We start from the raw sequence: 22,279 nt of genomic DNA on the forward strand, positions 1-22,279 counted from the left end.
GGGTCAGTCTGTGGCCAGAGCACTAATGACAAAGAGGGAGACAAATTAAGTGTCTATGATGGCTGCGCCCTATGAATGGAGGATGACATGCACGGTGTTGTCCGAACAGAATTTTGAAAAGAACAATCATGTTTGCTGTCTTTTAGTGAGCCTGTATTGATGTGATGTGACATCGATTGCGAGCATTGTCCTGTTGACAAGATAAACACGTTGCCATAGTTTTGCCCAACAGTGAACCCACAAACACAAACACAAACCGCACACACAATGACAGAAGATCAGGCAGAGAAAGCAGACAGAGATACATCACTGTACCAGAGAACCATGGGCGAGACAAATGGGGCCGCCAGAGGTCAACGACATCATCGTGTCAGTCAACAGTGACGAGAAGAACAGCTCTTATCCAAAGTGACGGTGTCCCTTTAAAGCTGTGATTCACTCAACCTAGCATGATACAAGCCATTCCCCTGAACATGCCCATGGTACACAAAAGCCCCTTTATGCCTTCAAGGCAATTCATGTCTTTAACTCACACATACACTCTCTATCTACCTAATCACTGTTAGTGCATTAGCTTCTGCTCTGTGGGTTAAAACAAAGGGTAGCTGCTCTTGTTGCAAGCATCTTGCTGCAGTCTATCAGGAAGCTCTGCAGCTGAGCCTCGCCCAGGCCTTGTAGCCATTTCCTTCAACCTTATGGTTTGTCTTTGAAGTGTGCGGAGCACCTCCTCCTAATCCGCTCGGCTTTTGTAAGACATCCTGTCTAGTCAAATGCTTCATAATTAAGCGTAAAATGGGAGTTGAGGGAGAGTGGGCCGAGCTGTCAGCGGTGTCCCAGGTCCAAGCGCAGACTGAGGTTGAGTAAAGAAATGAAGTACAAGACTAAGGCAGCAGAAACATGGACAAAGACAGGGCGGTATATTTCAGCAATGAGGCCGAGAGGTCTTTTCCTTGGAGTAGTATCAGAATTTGACCTTTACCCAGCTCTGTCACTCTCTCTATCTCTTGCTCTTTTTCTTCATCTTCTTCTTTCTGCCCTTCTTCTCCATTTTCAAAAACAAAACACTTTTTAACTCCTGAAACCCTGAAAAATTACAATTAATTTTAGTTTCAGAGTACTTATTGAATAATTTATAGTAGTTACTGAATAATGAGTCAGTTTCTTGGACAGGGGTTAAGCCTACACTCTTAAAAAGATGGTGCTTCAAGGGTTGTTTAATAAAGAAAATGGTTCTATATAGAACCACGAACACTCAAAGAGCCCTTTGCATGCTTAAGCGGCCCTTTGCATTATGAAAGCATTCTTTAGATTGATGGAAAATGTGCACAAATGTGCTATAACCTTTTAGAAAAAGGTTTTATATAGCACCCAAAAGCGTTCTTCTATTGTAACAGGCTTGACAGCATAACAATAGAAGAACCTTTTTGGGTGCTATATAGAACCAGTTTCAAAAGGTTCTATATAAAACCATCTACAGCATATTCTCTTTCAGTCTAAAGAACCTTTTCCTGATGCAAGGAACACCTTAATCATGCAGAGGGTTCTTTGAGCATTCATGGTTCTATACAGAACCATTTTCTTTATTATTAAAGACCCTTTAAAGCACCGTCTTTTTGAATGAAGATTCACCATTGGACGGAAAACATAGAACAGGAAAGGCTAAATCCCTGTCCAGGAATCCCGGCTCCAGAAGTCTTCATATTAACTATACAAGAAACGTAGGACACAACAAATCTACAACATTAAAACAAATAAATGCAGAAAAAATACCGAAATAAAAATATTGAATAAAATACAAAGAGAAAGAAGAAGAGACTGCTGCTTAAGAATGTCAGTAGAATATTCTGCTCTTTCTCTTTAAGACTTTGCTATATGTATTGCCAAGCCGTCCACAAGGGAAGTCAAATGAGGCCAACGGATGACAGACAGCGGACGGAAGCATTTTTTAAAACTATACTCTTTTGGCATTACGCTGGGCTAGGCCAATCTGCGGCGGCCTTAAAACAACAAACACCAACACCACAGGCCGGCAGAGATAATGCCAGCATGTGTGAGGCAGGAACGCTCTCTCTCAGGACGTACTGCCGTTCTGGCTTCACTGATAACCCGCCTGTGTGTGTTTGTGTGTCCTCAGTGAGTGTGTCCACACTGAGACCACACTGACAAGATCAAACCGTTTGTCTTTATTTGTCTCTCAGAACAGTGTGGTATCTCAGAGGACAACCCCCTGACACAGTCAAATAGAGCTGTTTGTTATGTTCCTCCAGCATTTTTTTTCCTAATGGAACGGTGGGTGGCAGAAGTAGATGAATGTAGCCATGAAGTAGTCTTTTATTTCTAAGGCATCAGTGGTGTAGTCTCATCTGAAGAAGTGAGTATGTTGTAGGCAGGGTCGGGAGGGTTACTTTAAAAGATAATTCAGGTATAGATTGCTTATTACCTGTATGTAACACACTATATGTCCAAAAGTTTGTAGACACCTGCTCATTCATGGTTTCTTCTGAAATCTGGTATTAGCAACCCCCTCTACTCTTCTGAGAAGGCCTTAGATCACAAGTTGGAATATTGCTGTGGGAATTTGATTGCATTCAGCCACACGGGCATTAGTGAGGTCAGGTAGGATCATGTTGGAAAATTAGTTCTGGATCCCTCCACACCAAGATCTCCCCAGTCTGTTTTTCCCCTTTTCTGTTTCTGGCCCTGTCAAGTCTCTTAGACACGTGCTTCTGTGATTGTTTTGGTTTTTGTCTTCTGCCCCTCTAATCCTTCTCACCTGTGTCACATTTGTGGCCCCTCCCATTCCCAGGTGCTCCTTGTCATTCCTTGTGTTTATACACTCCTCTGTTTGCTCCTATTGTTGCCTTGCATTGTGTTAGTTTGGATGCACGTTTGCTGTTTTGTTCTGTTTTGGTTTCTTTGTTAGTTTGCTAGTTTGTTTCTTCATGTCCTCTTCTTTATATTAGTTTTGTGTTTGTTCTTATCATGGACCCTCCTGCACTCACCATGTCTGCCTGCTCTATGTCCCCTTTGGATGTTTATATGCACTCTAATAAACAGACTCAGCACTTGTATCCACCTGCCTCTCCTGCTCAGTTGTTACACTCCAACTCATCTTAAAGTTATTCAATATTCAATAGTGCTTTATCACTCCAGAGGGCCGCAGCCCAATGCTTGGAGGCTTTAAATTCCTCTAGCCAACAGTTGGGCCCAATTCCATTTCACCCCTTGCCCCTACCACTTAGGCCTTAGCCCTCTGTTTTGTGCGTTCACGCCTAGGGGTAGGGTGCCCCAATTTTTTTTAAAACAGAGGGGTAGGGCAAAGTGTTAGGACTACATGGCCCTCCAAACGGAGGTTTTGCAGAGGCACAAAAAAGAAAAACCAGCAAGATGACTGTGTAAACGACCAAAAAACCCCACAAATGTGAGTATTTTCTCTGTTACAAAAATTACAATAACCATTGTATTATCTTAGTTTAATCTGGTTTTAAAGTATTACTGTCCTTTTCTACATAAAAAGCCTACAAAATTGCTAGTAAGATGCTAATGTCTCGGCAGCTAGCTAGCTAAATTTCCCATTTCACCTTAAAAAGTCCAGCAGTACCAATGCCTGAAGCAACAGAGAATAACTGCTTCTCCAGGTGGAACAGGAAAATTCGAACAAGAAGCTGGCGAATAACTGGCTTCAGCTTCATATCACCGAAGAATTAGGGGTGGGCGATAATAAACAATTGCAAAGCAATTCAAAACAAGGTTCAGAAGCCCTGAACCTTGTTTTGAATATACTTTAGTACTGTTGATCCCTTCTGACACAAATAGTAGTAACATTAGCCTCAGATAGAGCCATAAAACTGTCAAACATCAGGTTCAGCTCAGCTTTTTCAGTGTTTGCCAAATTAACCTGAATGTTGTCAATCAGTCTGTAAGACATTTCACAGAATTGCATTCTGTTTAGTTGTTCTGTGATCACGGTTTGCTTATAGGCAATGGCGGTTTCAGAATTTGATGTAGTCTTGCTGCCACACTGTTCTTCAGAATCTGTTGCAGGTCAAACATGATCTTCTGAAAGTTATCTAATGTGTCTATTTTCTCTTTTTATACGTGCTAACATAGAAACCAACAATTAGCTGCAGCATAAAGTGAGTCCTAGCAACTAGTGCTCAGTGGAATAATACAGTTATTGTGAAAAATAATGTGCTGTCATCACAGCATACCAGCATGGGTAGAACACTTCTCAACCAATCAGGTAGTGTTCTTGAAACTAACTGTTTTTTTTAAAATGAGCATACTACTGGGAAGACGTGTTCATCTCCAATCAATTTCCAGTTCAGGATATTGTCACTGGCAGTGGATTGAACTGAGCCTGTGGCAAATAGAATAGAACCAGTCATGACAAAATGCAGGATGAGAAATTTGATTTTTGAAATCAAATTTGAGAAATTTGAAATTGTTTTTGCTGTATTATTTTTCTATGAAGCCTTTATGTGACAGGAGATATTAAGATTCTAAAGGGGTGTTTACCCTTTTCTGCCCCAGGTAACCAGCCTGGCAATGGCAACACTCTTTGTAAGGTAGCAGTCATGATGCCCATGTGACTCACATTTGTAGAACCACTTAAAGGCAATGTTTTTTATCAGCAAGCTTGACGAGAAAGTCAAGTACGAGAAAGTGTATTTTTTTTATTTCTGTGACATTTCAGAATTGAGTTTCACATCTAAAGATTCACGTCTAATAATAGTACCTGCCAAATAGCCTACATGAATCTCTTATGCATCCCTGTATATTCGTAAGCGGGTATATGTAAATCCTAGTGATTTAGTGGTATACATGGTGTATATCTGCACATCACATAGACTTCACCTTTGCAACGGACCACTACATGCTATTAAAGCAGCAACCAACAAACACATCTCATAGGAACCCAACATTAGAATTCTACAACGTAGACATTTTAGATCTAGACCATTTTCAGTAGACACTGACTAAGGCATGCACACAGGCTGTGAGAACACAAATGCTGGTAGAGACTTAAACTGTATAAAGCTTCTCTGCTATAATCACAGAGGAGTGATATCTATGTCAGTGTTCAGTCTCCCTCGGTTTCCTGGTGGCTCTGCAGCACAGAGCAAACATTTCAGTCACTGTGAGCTGTGTGTGGGTGGGCCTGTCTGAGACGGAGCTTTTTTCACTCATTACTAACAACGCATCTCAGAAGTTTGAAGACAAGCATTTTGAAATGTTTTTGATAAAGTAAGTTCTCTTGTTTTGCTCACATATTTATCTCCTTGTTGTGATATTAACACTCATCAACACTCAAACCATTCAGGAGCTTAAAGGTCCCATATCTTATTTTTTTGTTGCACTTTATTTTTTCTCAACTTAGAAAATTTGTGTGGATTTTTGTACCAAAAACTATCATAATTCATGTTCAACCCATTAATTTTCCAGGTTTATTTCATACTAAGGCTTATTATTCATTTACATTTTTTTACATTTACATTTTATGGCATTTGGCAGACGCTCTTATCCAGAGCGACTTACAATTTCATCATTTTTACACAGGTAGGCGAAGGTAGTGTTAGGAGTCTTGCCCAAGGACTCTTATTGGTAAAGCGTAGGGTGTTTGCCCAGGTGGGGATTGAACTCCAGCCTACAGCATGGAAGGCAGAGATATTACCCACTACACTATACCAACCACTGAATAACCACTTAATATCCACTGAACATCCACTGAATAACCACTTATTCAGAAACTAAAGGGACTTCAGTGCAAATGAATGGTTATACAATTAGGTTATACAAGTGTGTAATAAACCTTTAGGTCCACCAGCAGGCACATGACTTGTTAAGGGGTTTAATGACCATTTTCTGACCTCTGTTTATCGATCAGAATTAAACAGTCACATTTTGGGAAAAAGTGTAAAATCAGTATTTAGGTAGTTAAGCTTGCTATTCATGCCAAGGATGATACTTGTACAAAGATGAAACTGAGAGTTGAAGCTAAACACTGAAAGTATCAGTGAATATCTGTTTTATGTAACATCTATTTTTATTTGAAAAAATAACAATGAAAATCAAGCATTTTACTCTTAGCAAAACAGGTACTACACAATTCTTTGACCTGTAACAACGGTGGAACCCTTCTTGATGCAATATAGAATCATTTTCAAAAGGTTCTTTAAAGCACCACGATCAACAGATTATTTTTAATGGAGAATGATTTCCTAATTCAAATGATTCTTTCAGTTGTCATAATCCTGCAATAAAAAAGGTGTCATAAAATATTCTTAAAGGTCTAAAGAACCTCCCACTTAATGTAATGGTTCTTTATCAATTTAGAAATTCTTCCTAGAACATTTACATAATGTGAAGTTTCTTGGAGGTCTAAAGAAGCTCCCACTTAATGTAATGGTTCTTGATCCATTCAGAAATTCTTTCTAGAACACTTACATAATGTAAAGGTTCTTCATAGTCACATATTTCACTCATTAAAATAGTTCTCTAAAAACACTTTTTTAAAACATTTATTTAAGCTTCTTCTCTTGCACTTCTTCTATGCAGAGAAACAATTTTGGCATGTTTATTTAATTTAAGTGTTTATAACTATTGTCTTTACTACAGAACCTTTAAAGAACCCCCTTTTAAATGGTGTTGCTCACAACTTTTTTTTAAAAAAGGCAGGTTGTCCCCAGACTTTTAAGTATAAAGAGAAAATAAATATATTTTATTAGTTAGAAATGTGACCCAGAAGGATAAGCGGTTTAGATGATGTATGTATGTATGTATGTATGTAGAAATGTAGTTTTAAAGACTTTCAGTCTGTATTAGAAAGTAGTTCAACATGAAGTCAGCTACTGTTATATAAGGTTTGCTGTGAGGTATCAGCCTGTACAGTTCTCAGTGAGAGTGTGTTTGAGTTTTTCAAAGAGACTAAGAGAGTGTGTTCTGGACATGGAGAGAGTGTATTACTGTAGACTGTATCTCATTATTATTCAGCCTGTACTGCATGGCATCCAGCATAGTAAACACAAACACAGGAAATTGTGACTTAACTAAAATATCTCCTCTCAATTTCATGCAAATGACCCTATACTGAAAACTTTGCCCCAACACAAGACCCCCCGATATCAGTGTTGGCTTAAGTCCAAGAGGAAAGAGATCTGACACCAATCTGTACCCCAAACCACACACACACACACACATGCACACACACACACACACAAAGAAAAAACTGATAGCACTGCCCTCAGCCCACTGTGCCTCACCCCAAAGGGGATCAAAGTCTCATCTTGCAGTGGCTGCCCTCTCACCATATCTGTTAATCTTTATTATCATGGCAGTTGCTTTTTTGTAGCAGCTTTTCCATGGCTTAGAGTCAGAGGTGGACAGAGTACTGAAATTCTGTCCTTAAGTAGTGATTTATCACTTAAATACATGTGAAAGTTTATTACTTAGTAAAATTACTTAAATAAGAGTTAAAGAGTTGAAACCTAATCAAGTGATTGTGATACTTTATTAAGTAGATATTTACTCTACAAAAGAAAGGTTGAATGCTCAAGGTTTCAGTAGGATTATAAACTATTAAGTCTGAGGTACTTTTTTCTATTGTTTTCAATAGAAGAGATGTGTTTTGCATACTGCTTTTGCACACTATTGCATGTTATGTGTGGAACAAAAAGTTTAAAAAGTTCAATTCAAAGTGGTCAAGTAGCCTATATCATGACCATTTTTTCTGTGCTGACCAGTCAGATCAAAACTCCACTTAATTTTAACCAACACCAGAGCCTGAGACTCAAAGATGTAGCAAATATTAAAGCATTGTAAATGTAGTTTATCTGTTCTTTAAACCTGTGACACATCACAATGATATGATCACTAGAAGTTAAAAACATTGGCTGGGTGACTAGCTAGCATTACTGTGCATCACCAACTTGGATTACCAACACTGGATTAGCCCCGTATGGAATCTAGCCTAAATTATTAAGTGCACGCTTATTAAAAAGTAATAGATTACTAGTGTTTAAAAGGAAATATAGTGCACCTCATAATGAAGCTTATAGAGCAGCTAGAGTTTGTGTTTGCAGTAGCAGGTTAGCAGTGCTGGTATGGAATAGATACAAGGGCTCAATCAGGCTAGCAGGGTAATGCTAGTTTAGGCCATTTAACTCCTTTGAGAGATCACATTAACTCTGTTGGGGTCAAATTCTCATCACTTTTAGCTATTAGTAGATCATTTTTTAAAAGGATGAGTGACAGAACTGTCTGCATGTACATATCAAAACAATAGGTAACTAGCACAACTGATGCTATTGGTGCTTAGCCACAGGGAGATGTTCAGCAGGAAGCAGTGCTCAGAAAGCACATGGTGAAACTCCAGTTAGCTTATTTTCGCTAACTTTAGCAAGCCAAGAGCCACTCACCATAGAAAAAACAATAACTTTAGCTTCTCTGCTGAAAAAAACAGCACAGACTAGCATGCATGTCATGATCTCGTGCTGGTTTAGCTTGTCACCCCAGCATGATTATGCTGGTTGATTAGCATACCAGCATCAGAATGCAACATGTGCTGGTTTTGCTGGTGACCAGCAGTGCTGGTCTACTCTGGTTTATCTAGCAGGGTGGGTCAATAAAGAGCTTTCATGCATGAAAATATTACAAAGCATATTAGTTTTTAGTTAAGATAAATTAGTGCAGCTAAGTGCTTCCTCAGTTTGGGAGTAATAATTTATCATTTTTAAATGAAAATAGTAAAGTTAAAGAAATAAACTCAGTTAGAAGTAAAATATAGCTTGATTATAAAGAACCATTACAGAGAAAATATTTTTAAGTGTTCATAGTAATTGACCATATAATACAGAGGCAGCAGATGGCCTAGATGTTAGGATGAAAATTTCTGCTATTGTAGTAGTTGAGAACTCATTGGGTAACACATTCCCTACTCGATCACCGTGACCTGCTGGACAGTGGGCTTAAGTTAGTGGAGGATGCTAGCATTACCACCTGTTGCAATAATTACTGACCAAACAGAGCAGAAAGGAGGAGTGTGAGCAGGTAGGTGTCCATTTTCCATTTTTCAGCTCGTTTTTGATCTTTGTCTGGATTGCCTGCTGCCGGTAGGACTTCCTTTAAGCTCAGAGAGTGGTGACTGCAGTGCCGGCTCGATTTCTTCCTCTCTCCACACTCTTTCTCACTCTTTTCTTACTTCTAACGGATCAAAAAAGCTAGTCCTCTCGTTTGCTTACTGCCTGCCTGTTGCCACCAGGGAAATTTTTCAAAGGCTGAAAGCTCAGAAAGTGATTTTTCACAGCGAAAAACAAAACACAAAAGGCAGCCATCCCGGCAGACTAAGCAGACGCTGCTCTGCCTCAGCAACAATCTTAATCGACCTACATAACATTCTCCTCTGCCTTCCCGCGCTGTGTGTCTGACGTCTGTGAAGTTTGCTTCAGAGTTGTGTGAGCTGCATGTGAATGTGAGACCTCAGCGCTATAGCATGCTGTTTATTATTAGCCTCCAGAGCAGGTTCTGGAATATGAATCACTGAGATGCATCCTCATCTCAAGTCACTGCACCCTAACAAATCCACTTAAACAAGTGCAAAGGCTCGCACTCTGACTGACCCACGAGTGGGTCACCTGATATAGCATCAAAGATTATGTCGTTTCTTTTTTTCAGTCAAGTGATGATTATAATAATGATAGGTCACACATTTCAGCTTTGAAAGTTAGGAGTTCAGGTCTGTCTGTGTCTCTGTCACTTTCTGTTTTTCTTTAGTGATGTAAAACTATGAACACTCAAAGAACCCTTTGAGTGAAAAACGGTTCTTTGTATCATGAAAGCGTTCTTCAAATTGATGGAGAATGTGATGTAGATGGTTCTATACAGAACCTTTTTAAAAGGGTTCTATATAGCACCAAAAGGGTTCCACAATTGTTACAAGCCAAAAAACTCTTTTTGGTACTACATAGAACCCTTTTTGCTAAGAGTGTGTTTCTTTTTTCTTTTCTTTGTTTCTTTCTTTCTCTTTTTTATTGCTCTATCACTCTTTCTTTCTTTTTTTCTTTCTTTCTTTTTCATTCCCTTTTCTCTCTTTTTATTTTTCTGTTATTCTTTCTTTTTCTGTCTTTCTTTCCTTCTTTCTTTTTATTTCTTTCTTTCTTCCATTTTTTTGTATCTTTTTATTTCTCTGTCACTTTTTCTTTTTCTTTCTTTCTTTCTTTCTTTCTTTCTTTCTTTCTTTCTTTTTTTCTTTCTTTCTTTCTTTCTATTTTGTCTCATTCTCTCTGTATCTCTCTTTCCATCATTTTGCTCTTTTTGTTTTGCCCTCCTTCTTTCTCTTACTTTTTCTGTCTGTTTTCCTCTCTTTTCCTTTTTTCTCTCATTCTACATCTCTATCGATCCTTCTGTCTCTATTTATTTTTTTGTCTCTCCCTTTCACTCTTTCTTTTGTTTGTTATTTCTCTCTCCTTCTATTTATTTCTCTCTCTCTTTCTCTCTCTTTCATTTCTTTCTCTTTCTCTCTCTCTGTCTCTCTCTTTCTCTCTCTCTCTTTCTCTCTCTCTCTCTCTCTCTCTCTCTCTCTCTCTCTCTCTCTCTCCTCTCCTAGACCCCAAACTTACTGCTTCATCATTAATTCACGACCCATCGGCTGCGCCTCCCTCTCTGGAGTAGGCCTCCATATCTGCCTGCTAGGTTATGCATATTTATACATGCATCCGCTCTGCTTCAGCACATGTCATGGTGGTGAATGTTTCTCTTTCTAATGAAGGCATTCTCATCTTTCTGTTTCTCTTCCTCCCTCGCTCCCTCGCTCTCCTCCCATGCTGCCACCGTATCTGTTTGAATTAGGGAACCCCTGAAAAACACTGCTGTTTGCACTCATGTCACAATGTGGTGGCAATATTCCAGCAGCTAACAGTGCTAAGCTAATTCCGCTCACACTTCTCCTCACCTTCGCCACCGACCTCCGCAGACACTCTGATTCTCACATGCTCTCTGCCTTGATCTGCTACAGTCCCAGAGGAGAGGAATATGTCTGTTAAATACTGGGGCTTTCGCTGGATTTATCAATGCCCTGCAAGCAAAAATAAGCTTTGATAAGGAGCAGCAAGCTAGCAAGTGTGCTGTGAGTTCTGCAGGTAGTTACTGCATACTGAAATCAGGGGATTTATTCAGTGTCTGTAGAGACAACAGTGCAGTAGATGAGAAACTGTCCTCTAAAGTCTCATATGGATTGTATATGTGTAAGTACCAGTATGCAATAATGATAAATACTATGTGTTATATGTAAGAATATATATGCAATAATATATATATATATATATATATATATATATATATATATAAGAATAATATCCCAAATATTTTATAACTAATTTTGAGTGCAACTCAAAAACGCTAGCCATATATATATAAGCGCACTTCAGTTCTGCAGCAGGACAATGATCCAAAACACACCAGCCTCTGAATGGCAGATCAACAAACAAATTTAAATATTAGACAAAGATAACACAAGAAAACACAAAATGCAGTTTATAAATGAAGATCTTTATTATTAAGGGAAAAAGAAATCCAAACCTACAGGGCCCTGTGTGAAAGTGATTGATACCTAATAACAGGTTGGGCCTAATAACTTAGCAGCAACAACTGCAATCAAGCATTTGCGATAACTGGCAGTGAGTCTTTTACAGCACTGTAGAGGAACTTAGGCCCACTCATCTTTGCAGAATTGTTGTAATTCAGCCACATCGGAGGGTTGCCGAGCATGAACCGCCTTTTTAAGGTCATGCCACAGCATCTCAATCGGATTCAGGTCAAGACTTTGACTAGGCCGCTCCAAAGTCTTACTTTTGTTTTTCTTAAGCCATTCAGAGGCTGGTGTGTTTTGGATCATTGTCCTGCTGCAGAACTGAAGTGCGCTTCAGCTTGAGGTCACGAATAGATGGCCGGACATTCTCCTTCAGGATCTTTTGGTTGACAGCAGAATTCATGGTTCCATTTACCACAGCAAGTCTTGCAGGTCCTGAAGCAGCAAAACAGACCCAGACCATCACACTACCACCACCACATTTTACTGTTGGTATGATGTTCCTTTTCTGAAATGCTGTGTTACTTCTACGCCAGATGTAATGGGACATACACCTTCCAAAAACTTCAACCTTTGTCTCTTCAGTCCACAGAGTATTCTCCCAAAAGTCTTGGGGATCATCAAGATGTTTTCTGGCAAAACTGAGACGAGCCTTTATGTTCTTTTTGCTCAGCTGTGGTTTTCGAACTCTGCCATGCAGGCCATTTTTGCCCAGTCTCTTTCTTATGGTGGAGTCATGAACCCTGATCTTAACTGAGGCAAGTGAGGCCTGCAGTTTTTTGGATGTTGTTGTGGGGTCGTTTGTGACCTCTTGGATGAGTCATCGCTGCGCTCTTGGGGTAATTTTGGTTGGCCGGCCACTCCTGTTCCATGTTTTCGCCATTTGTGGATAATGGCTCTCACTGTGTGTTGCTGGAGTCCCAAAGCTTTAGAAATTGCTTTATAACCTTTATTTCCAGACTGACAGATCTCAATTACTTTGTTTCTCATTTGTTCCTGAATTTCTTTGGATCGCAGCATAATGTCTAGCTTTTGAGGACCTTATGGTCACTTCACTTTGTCAGGCAGGTCCTATTTAAGTGATTTCTTGGTTGAGAACAGTTGTTGCAGTAATCCAGCCTGGGTGTGGCTAGGGAAATTGAACTCAGCTTTCCAAAGATGTGATAAACCACAATTAATTTATGTTTTAATGGGGGGGGGGCAATCACTTTTTCACTCAGGGCCCTGTAGGATTGGATTTCTTTTTCCCTTAATAATAAAGACCTTCATTTATATACTGCATTTTGTGTTTACTTGTGTTATCTTTGTCTAATATTTAAATTTGTTTGGTGATCTGAAACATTTAAGTGTGACAAACATGCAAAAGAATAAGGAATCAGGAAGGGGGCAAACACTGTTTCAAACCACCGTGTATATATATTATATATATATATATATATATATATATATATATATATATATGTGTGTGTGTATGTGTGTGTGTGTGTGTGTATATACACATAGATAGATAGATAGATAGATAGATAGATAGATAGATAGATAGATAGATAGATAGATGCAAATTGTCATTATAATTTAATAATATGTAATATGACAATGCAAAGTCAATGTTTTGTTTTTCTCTGTTTTTCCTACAAAGTCAGGCCATCTGTGTCCTGAAAATGTACAAAAACTAATAGCCACACTCAATCACACACACACATATGTCTGTTAAGGCGTGTACTCATGCCATCCAAGCAGACAGTGAAAGTGTGAAAGTGTTTTTAGGGCAAATAATTACAGATAGCAGTCAGGGGTGTTAACGAGAATTATGCCTGTTCTCCACTGCTTTCTTCAGACAAAGAAACAGCTTCTACAGAGCATCTCAGTCTGAGCATGGAAGCGTAAAACCCGATTCTTAAAATGAAACAGCAATCCAGCCTCCTCGATTTCCTTCCTCAGTCCTTTAAAACAGAGCACTGATGTTCCAATCCCATTCTGGTTCCAGCTAATTAACCACCAAGCTGCAAAACATCAAACATGATAAATGTCCATCTTGTCCTATATCTTTTATTATTAGTTGTCTATTTGGAGAAGAATTGTATTTATATGACTTCATCATGTACAGGTTCAAAAATGCACAAGCTGACAGCGCTGCTGGGAAAAAACATTTTCTTTAACATGACTGTTGGTAGAAGCCTGATCAGCTGAAAGCACATTGGAAAAAAATATGTCCTGCAAATAAGGATGATGTTCTGTGGCAAATAAAGAGTGCTGCGAACCAGCGAGCAGCTTGTGGCGCTGTATAAATAACTGTGAGATTTACAGCATGATTAGAGGGAATTCTGTACATTTATGGAAACACACAAGCCAATCTTTGAGATATTGCCATTTTCCATGATGGTCCATAGTACCTGTCACTCATATATATTAGCTTTCGTATGATGTCATTTAAACCAAGATGTTCACGGACATTAAAGGCTCTCCATGGTAAATACTGTTTTATTAGCAATAATGGTCTGAAATCTCAAAAATAAACAAACCATCTACCGTTCAGCCTCGGTAATTTAAACATGAGCTCAAGACTGGCTTCCACCACCCTCTCATTTTGGAGAAGCTGGAAATATGACTTTTATTGAGTCACTCTGGATGTCTGGAACATGGACATAGATGTTTTAAAGAGGAACACTGCCATGCAGTTAATTAATAAATAAATGTGATTTTATATGGAAGGTTTGCGTTAAATGAATTAACATCTGCTTTGCTTTTTGCGTGGTCACTTTGCGAAATGAAAGAAAAGGCGAATTAACAAAATCAACAGGGCGGCTCTCAGTGGCACGAAGCGCTTTTGTTCGCAGCTAATTATTCCGCAGGAATGTATTAAAGATTACTCAGGATACGCAGGAACAAATCCTTTAAATGGGCTGCGCATTGTTCCTGCACAATCACCGTCATTTCAGATATGGCTGCGGTAGACCTTGTGAAATTACTCGGTCCTATTGTTCCAGGTTCATATTACCCTCAAGAGACATCACTCTACTACCAGACCCTGATGGAAAAGCCTATACCAACTCTCTCTCCCTCTCTCTTTCTCCCTCTCTCTCTCTCTTTAACGTTCTATCTGCAAAATGAGTGTAATTACCAATAGTGATTGGTCATAAACTGATGTGTTCCTTTGTTCAGGAAACATTTCATTACTGGGTTGCGATGGAGACTTTTAAATTGAAGTGCTCTTCCCAATCACATCAAAGTAAATGCGTGTGGTGGGCCTGGCTCGTCATTTGTGTGAAGTCTGAGTTTTATCCTGATTGAAGTTTTATCCTTTGTGATTTATGGGGTCATGTTTTTGCCCCCCTTTCAGTGTATTTTACATTCTCTGAGAGGAGCATCTGCCCAGCCAGTTGTAAATTGAAAACAGGCCTTTGAAAAGCAGGCACAACAGAGGTAGATCTGATCATCATGTCTTTTGAGTTCCACAGACAAGTCCCTGATGAGCACATGCTGACTGCTGACTAAAGCTTTTGTATTTCCTCTGTGCAGAAACACAAAGGTCAGCGACATGGACTGGCCGCATGTAGAGACAGTAACTGATAACCCGAGAGGTCAGATACCCCAGTGAAACATCAACCATGGACCAGAAACTCTTTCTTCACATAAATCCCTGATAAGCACTTTTCATGACAGTGATTAGCACCACAAGCTCACAGAGGGAGGCTTTTAGAATAACTGTCCTTCATTCTAGATTAAAGAAGGTGGACAATTAATTCTGTCATTCACTCAAACATTTAAGGAATATCTGCTTCATTCATTCATTAAACTGAATATGTGAAGGAAGGAAGAAAGAAAAGAAGAAATGTAAGCAAATATTTCTTAATTTCTTAAATGAACGAGTGAGTGAGTGAATGAATGGACAAATGTAAGCATGAGTGAGTGAGTGAGTGAGTGAATCTAAACAGATATTTCCTCATTCATTAAATGAAAGAATTAATTAATTAAAGGATCCATATCTCACATTTTTTTCTTCTATTTATTTTCCCCCCTGAGGTCTATTTATAACGTTAGTGCGGCTTTATGTACCAATAACAGTCATAATTCATTTTTACATGACCATTTTCCATCGCTTAGAATGAAACAGGCTGTTTTTGTTATTGCACCCTAAAGATTGATACATGTAAATAAGCTCTGTTCTGATTGGCTGTCCTGTATTGTGCTTCATTCAAAAAGCAGTCTGAGCTGAAATACTCCTTATAATTTCAGTGTGAATTGGTGGAGCTACTGTATCCTGAATAAGCAGATATGTGTAAATGTGCTCGTTTTTATGACATCACAGAAACAATGAATTCAGTTCAGTGGTCCTTATTCACCAATCTCTTCCTAAGGTTTTTTTTTTTTAATGTGTTCTTGAGTAAGGTCCTAAGAAAAAGTCTACATCAGATTCATAACGTGTTCTTAAACCACAGAACTGTTCACACCTTTGTTCGCTTTGTGCTGATTCTGTTCTTACATAAGAACAAATCTTATATAAGAAAACATTGCTGAATGTCAATCTTCATAAAAACTGAATGAGTGGGTTTTAAGAAGAAAATTCTTAAGAATGACTGTGAATGAGGCTCAGTGTTTTCACAGCTTAATTCTCATATATGGGCTGTATGACTGGGGAGTAAATGATATGTTTTAGCACATTTTTTAAAAATTTAGCAATGTTTTTGTAGTACAAGAAAGAAGAAGATTGAATGAATGGATGAAAGAAAGAAAGAAAGAAAGAAAGAAAAAGAAAGAAAGAAAGAAAGCAGACATTTCTTCATTCATTAAACAAGTAAGTGAATGAATTTGACTCCCTCTCTGTCTTCAAACACCAAATGAATCTCTTTGCAGATTAACACTAATCTAGCACTAATTGAAATGTGTTTTATTGCACTTATGTTATGTCTTATGTTTGTATTTTATATCTTTCTTTCTAGGTATCAGCACTAGTTTTTCTGGCAGTGTCTGAGCTCAGTGGTAGTTTGGACTCCAATCTATATGTTCTAGCTAGGATATATTCTCAGAGTAGTCAACATAGCACTTTTGCAAGTTGCTCTGGATAAAAGCATCTGTTAAATGCTGTAAATGTAAACATGTTCATTCGTTAATTGCAGCAATATTTCTTAATTCATTGAATGAATGAATGAATGAATGAATGAATTGAGACTATTATAAATAGTGTTGATGTAAACAAACAAACATGTACATCTAGTATTCTTAGATCTGTGAGAATAAAAAAGTATGTGGGTGACTTTATTGTAATTATTAAACAGTACAGTGAACAGCTAATTGGGTGGTGAGGTTGTTGTTGCTGTTGTTGGTTTGGTTTTGTACTTCAGCGCAGTGGGATTTAAAATGAAGCCTATGAGCTTATTGTGTGGACAGACAGCTTTAATTCAGAGGTATTTACATCTCATTGCTGTCCAAAGGAAACCATGTATCTCCATTTTTGTTGATCTTTATTTTTCTACATCATTTCAACACACCTGTAGTCTTTTACGTTGTATGAAAATGTCATCATGAATGGACCAATAGAAATGTTCTAAAATCACGAGAAATAAAACCTCTTTACATTAACTTACACTGAAAGGTAAGAGTGTTTTGCCTTCTTCTGTAAAGTTACTATTTTGTAGATACTTGGGGTTTTTTTTGTTGGACAGCGACGCTCTGTATCATTGGTTGAACCATATAGAAGTCACAGTCCTTTTTAAACACAGTCCACATATTTTAGAAGACTAAGTGGGAAATAGCATCATTTTTAATAAAATGTGTTTGTAATGTTTTGTACTTTGTTGAAAATCTAGTCGATCGCTGTACTGTGTGTGATTACTACAGGAATCTCAGTCCAGGGAGCGCAGACTGACCCTGTCTGTCCACTCGAGCAGAACTCCACCTGCAGGAGGAACCTCTCTCTCTCTCTCTCTCTCTCTCTCCCTCTCTCTCTCCCTCCCTCCCTCTCCCTCTCTCTCTCTGCTGGCGGTGTGGAGAAGTTGAGCTGTTACTCTACCGTCTGTCGCTTAAGGAGAGTATAAAACTAAAAACCAGCTCGGGGTGCTGATGATTTGGGCTGTAAGTACGCAAACAATGTGCATTTACAGGTTCAGACACGCACGCGCTCCGCTGCTGTCTGGACTGAGATGCCGTCCACTTCATTGATTTGTCAGTCCCAGCTCACTGCTCGGCAGACAGTTAGCAAATGCAAGGCTGAACACCGACCAGCGCCACATTATCCCTCCTCCTCTATCCAGCCTGCTGAACAGCAGCAACTGCAGCATTTTACAGAAAATCGGCTACGACTTTTTAACGTCATGTCACGTGGAAATAGTTAAAATAACTGTTTACGATTCGCTCGGATTGTGAGTCCTCATTTAATACACACTACCATCCCGTTCAACATCGCAGAGTCATTAGAGAAGCGCAACAGACGAGCGTCCGTTTTTTCCCCACCCGCATTCCAACCAGACACGCCCCCCGCGCTGCCATTGGCTGGCCTTATCAAGCTTGCTGAGCTGTGATTGGCTAGTCGTAATCCCTCCCATTGGGCGGACTGTTTCTCAGAATGAACTACTAGCCAACCCCAGCGCATGCGGGATTACGGTTAGCCAATTATAGCATAAGTGGGCGTGACCTGTTGTATTACAGGTGGGGCGAGACAGCCTAGCTACAGACAACAGATGTGAATCTCATTCTCACAACTCACTTGTAGAAAAAGCCTGATTGCAATAATAATAATAATAATAATAGCAGCAAGTGTTGGTCGTGTCCAATTCTAGCATCTTCATACCAGTGAGGACGCTAATATTCTTATATTTGTCTCAGTCAGCAGTGAACTGATCTCTCTCTCTCTCTCTCTCTCTCTCTCTCTCTCTCTGAGCTGGGCTGGGCTGGGCAGAGCCCACCGACCCTCCACTGATGGATGTGTACGAAGTTGATAAAGACTGAGTGGTCGTGGGAAGAGACACCTGGCACTGCTCAGTCTGATGCTGGAGCAGCGCGTGCTCTCGCGGAAGAGCGCCACTCAGCACGCGGAGCGCTGTGGATTATACAGCCTTCATCACAGAGGCAGCAGAACCTCCTCACTGGATTTATTCTCTGGATTTAGAAGGCAAGTGTGGAGTGATTTACTGGCACTTTGTTGTGGACATAATTCAGCGGTGAGCGCTGATGAATGTTTTTGTGGCGTCCAGCAGCTTCGCGTTCACATGCAGTGATGTGATGGGGTGAAAGTGCAGGAGGGACGTAGCGAGGAGGGAAACGTGCTCGCGCGTCGATTAATCTAATCGAGTCTGAATAGCTGTATCCCGAGTCTGAGATGTGCTCCTGACGCGTCGCCTTTACGACTAACCGTCAATGCAAACGCACGTGATACGTTAGCTTTAAAACTGCAGCCAAACAATCTGCTGTCTGCACGCGTTTCAACAGTAGCTCCCTCTCGCGCTTTCAATACAGAACCTCTTTTAAACGAGGCAGAAACTCCCGGACACTCCGGACACGCTGCTCACTCCGTCACCCTCACACTGACCAGCGCTCACCGCCGCTTCTACACACACAAACACGAGCGGTGCGCTGCTCCTCACAGCCTCTGCTGCCCGGGCTCGGCCGCGCAGTCGGCGGTGTGTCACTCTCTCCTCACTGTTTGCGTGTAATCCGACCATCACTGCGTTAAAAAGTCTTCGGCCGAGCCGGAGGGATTAGCTTTCATAGCTGGCAGCGAAATTTCTCTCGCACGCGCGGTGGTCAAGACTGTTGGCACGAAAACAGCGTCGAGAGAGAGAGAGAGAGAGAGAGAGAGAGAGAGAGAGAGAGAGAGAAGATGGAAATAGTGATAAACGGAGGCAGAAGCGAACAGATGGAAAGAGGAGAAGAGGAGATAAACAGAGGGAACTGAGAGAGAGAGAGAGAGAGAGAGAGAGAGACAGAAAGATATGGGAAAGAGTGAGAGGGACACGAGGGAAAGTGATAGAGAGGCCAGAAGAACAAGTAGAGAGAGAGAGAGAGAGAGAAGAAACAGAAAGAGAAGCGAGGTAAGCGGAGAGCGAGTGAGTGTTTGTGAGAGAGTAAGAAAGAGAGAGAGGGAGAGAGAGACATATAAGCGAATGAAAAGGAAAGGAGGATATAAACAGAAAGAACTGGGGAGAGAGAGAAAAAGCGAAAAAAGCAAGAGAGAGAAGGAGGAGAAAGAAGGAAAAGAGAGAGAGAGAGAGAGAGGAAGGAAAGTGATAGAGAGAGGACAGAAGAACAAGAGAGAGAGAGAGAAGAAACATAAAAAGAAGCGAGGTAACGGAGAGCGAGTGTGTGTGTGTGTGTGTGTGTGTGTGAAAGAGAGAGAGAGAGAGAGAGAGAGAGAGAGGGTCTGTAGTGAGAGTGTAATGGGGCTGGGGCTGGGTGTGAGTGAGTGCAGTAGTTTTGTTGGGGGGGTCTGGTTTTGTTTGGGGGGGGGTCTCTCTGTTTAAGTCTCCGCTCTCTGCTGAATTTTCACTACATCTCTGTCTGTCTCTGTCTCTGCTGCCGCACCGCGAGTCTTAAACAGCGCTCACTCTCTCACACACTCATTCTCCAACAGGAGCGCGGTGGAGCTTCATCTCCCTCCTGCTCTCTCACACTCCCCCTCTCTCTCTCACTCTGTCTCTCTCTCTGGTTCTACTGTGGAGGATTAAACGGAGTCGGATCGAGACTTATTTTGTTTTATCTGTGTGTGTTTGTGTGTGTGTTTATTTCCTCACCAGGCTGTGTGAGTGCGTGTGTGTGAGTGTGTATGTGTGTGTGAGGGACATGGCAGCCCCGACGCTGGAGAGAGGAGCTCGGCTGGATGGAGCGAAGGCAGAGAGGAGCTGAACGGCAGGATGAGAAAGAAATGAGAGAAACCTGAAACACACGCACGCGCTGCGCTCATACTCACGACCCCTGTGGAAAGGGGAGTTTTTATTTTTGTAATTTTTTTTTTTACTCTTTTTTGGTCTCGTCTAAAACGGCGAAGAGTGAAGAGGAATATTTACCACTGGGAGATTTTTGTTTTTGTTTTTTTCGTTTTTGGGGACAGTGTTTGGTCCAGCTCTGACTCGCCGTAAGCGAACCGAGGATGCGTTGTTGTGGATTAGCGCTGGTGCTCTTACCGGGAGTCTTGGTGATCGTGAGGGCTTTCAAAAACGGTGAGTACGCTGCACACTTCTCCCTTCAGAGCATCTACAGCGGGCGGGTAAGGGGGATTATTAAGAAAGGGGAAGCTCGAATTTCTCGTTCCACCTTAAACGCTATGGGCGCCAGAATGTAACTGCTGTACTATTTAAGGTGGAATGGACAATTCGAATGAGACACTGGAGAATAAGACACTAATAGTAGGAGAAAGTCCGTGTTCAGGCTCAGGCCAGCTCTGACCACCTGCTCGACCACAGACAGACAGAGAAATACAGCGCCGGGCTGACACTGTGGGTTTAATGTCATAAAGTATGTCCTATATTTCTCATCTGTGATAAACTCGGAGGCTTAAAATGTTAGCACGTGTTTTAAAAAGTGCTAGTTGTCAGACTGACTAGCTTAAAAAAACAGTAAAAAACATTCTCAAACCACTAGACCTGCTTTTTTAACACCCACACAACAGCTTTTCATTTGTAAACGTTATTCATGAGGTTGTATTTGCTCGCTTCTCCGTAAAACGCACGCGCTGCTTTTAAAAGTGGGATTTTATTAGTTAAAAATGATCGTTTTCCCGCGCTTACATGAGCGGAGCTGGTTCTGCTGAGTGGATTTATCTTCTAACTTTATTCTTCACATTAGGGTTAAAATGTAGATATTGTTGAGGACGCTTACTGTGCAAAACGGAAATGAAAAAAGTTCAGTGAGGTGAATGTAGAAGTGAAATCAGGCAGAGAAACGTGCTGTTTTAGTTTTTAGTATTGTTAATAAATAATTTAACAAACCGAAGCTCTCTATCAATAACAGGTAAATATTCACCTCGCATGTTAGAAAAAAAACAAAAAAAATAAACAATGGTATATGATTATAAAATTCTGGATCGAGTGAAGAGCCAGTGTGAACTGGTGATGAGATTTTTTGAATGTTTTTTATTGTTTAGAGTGTAAACCTGTCTGTCCGCCCTCACAAACTCTCTGATTAAGTTCGAGGGGTCTGTGCGAGTTCAGAAATAAAGGTCCTAAACTATCACTGGGGCAGTACCCCTCTGGTCACTGGGGTGGTACCATCAAGGGTACATCTCAGTACCTTTAGTCAGGAAACATAACTGAAATTATATTTTCTAAGTTGTACTGACTCCACATGCCCCGTCTCATCTCCAGGCTTTTTATTTTATTGTTGTGTTTTAAAACATTAGGTTATGAAAAGATACAAATATGAACTTTTCCATTGGGAGAACCTATTTAAGGTTCACAACTGAAACTTAAAACCGCTGTCGTATGTTTGAAGGCACATTTACATTATTTGTGCTATGGTGAACAAAAAAAGTACCCGCACAGAACCTTTATTGTACAGTGTAGTACTGTAGTTGAAGGTGCTCTGGGCTCGATTAACCCTGATCCTGTAAGAAATGTGAGAAATAAAAAAAGAATTACGCTTCATCATGATGTATAAACAGCGCCCTGATTATAGAACTAATAATATACAAAAATCGACATCGAGTCCCAAAAGAAAGGAAAAGACGCGCGAGCCAAAAGTCACTCTTTGTAAAACTTCTAGCGC

At 40.3% G+C, this 22,279-nt stretch overlaps 1 protein-coding gene and 1 long non-coding RNA gene across 5 annotated transcripts in view; both read left to right on the forward strand.

Annotated features, from left to right (window-relative positions):
• The first annotated feature begins 15,184 nt into the window (after nucleotides 1–15,184).
• LOC118816282 lies at nucleotides 15,185–18,688 on the forward strand. Its single transcript, XR_005007856.1, has 3 exons — nucleotides 15,185–15,418; nucleotides 16,276–16,379; nucleotides 17,423–18,688. It is a non-coding gene; the product is annotated as an uncharacterized LOC118816282 (long non-coding RNA).
• Nucleotides 18,689–19,592: 904 nt separating this feature from the next.
• Nucleotides 19,593–22,279, forward strand: part of nrp1a (neuropilin 1a) — an 81,972-nt gene continuing 79,285 nt past the window's right edge. For 2 of the 4 annotated variants that reach the window (XM_036582780.1, XM_036582802.1), the window contains exon 1: nucleotides 20,034–20,736. In XM_036582780.1, coding sequence (XP_036438673.1) covers nucleotides 20,667–20,736 — 70 coding nt within the window. In that variant the 5' untranslated portion in view covers nucleotides 20,034–20,666. Of the gene's footprint in view, nucleotides 19,612–19,824; nucleotides 19,865–20,033; nucleotides 20,737–22,279 lie in introns of those variants that run through there. The other 2 variants (XM_036582795.1, XM_036582787.1) reach the window with 2 other exon arrangements.

This window comes from Colossoma macropomum, unplaced genomic scaffold (genome assembly GCF_904425465.1).
Source record: "Colossoma macropomum unplaced genomic scaffold, Colossoma_macropomum, whole genome shotgun sequence".
Taxonomy (NCBI): domain Eukaryota; kingdom Metazoa; phylum Chordata; class Actinopteri; order Characiformes; family Serrasalmidae; genus Colossoma; species Colossoma macropomum.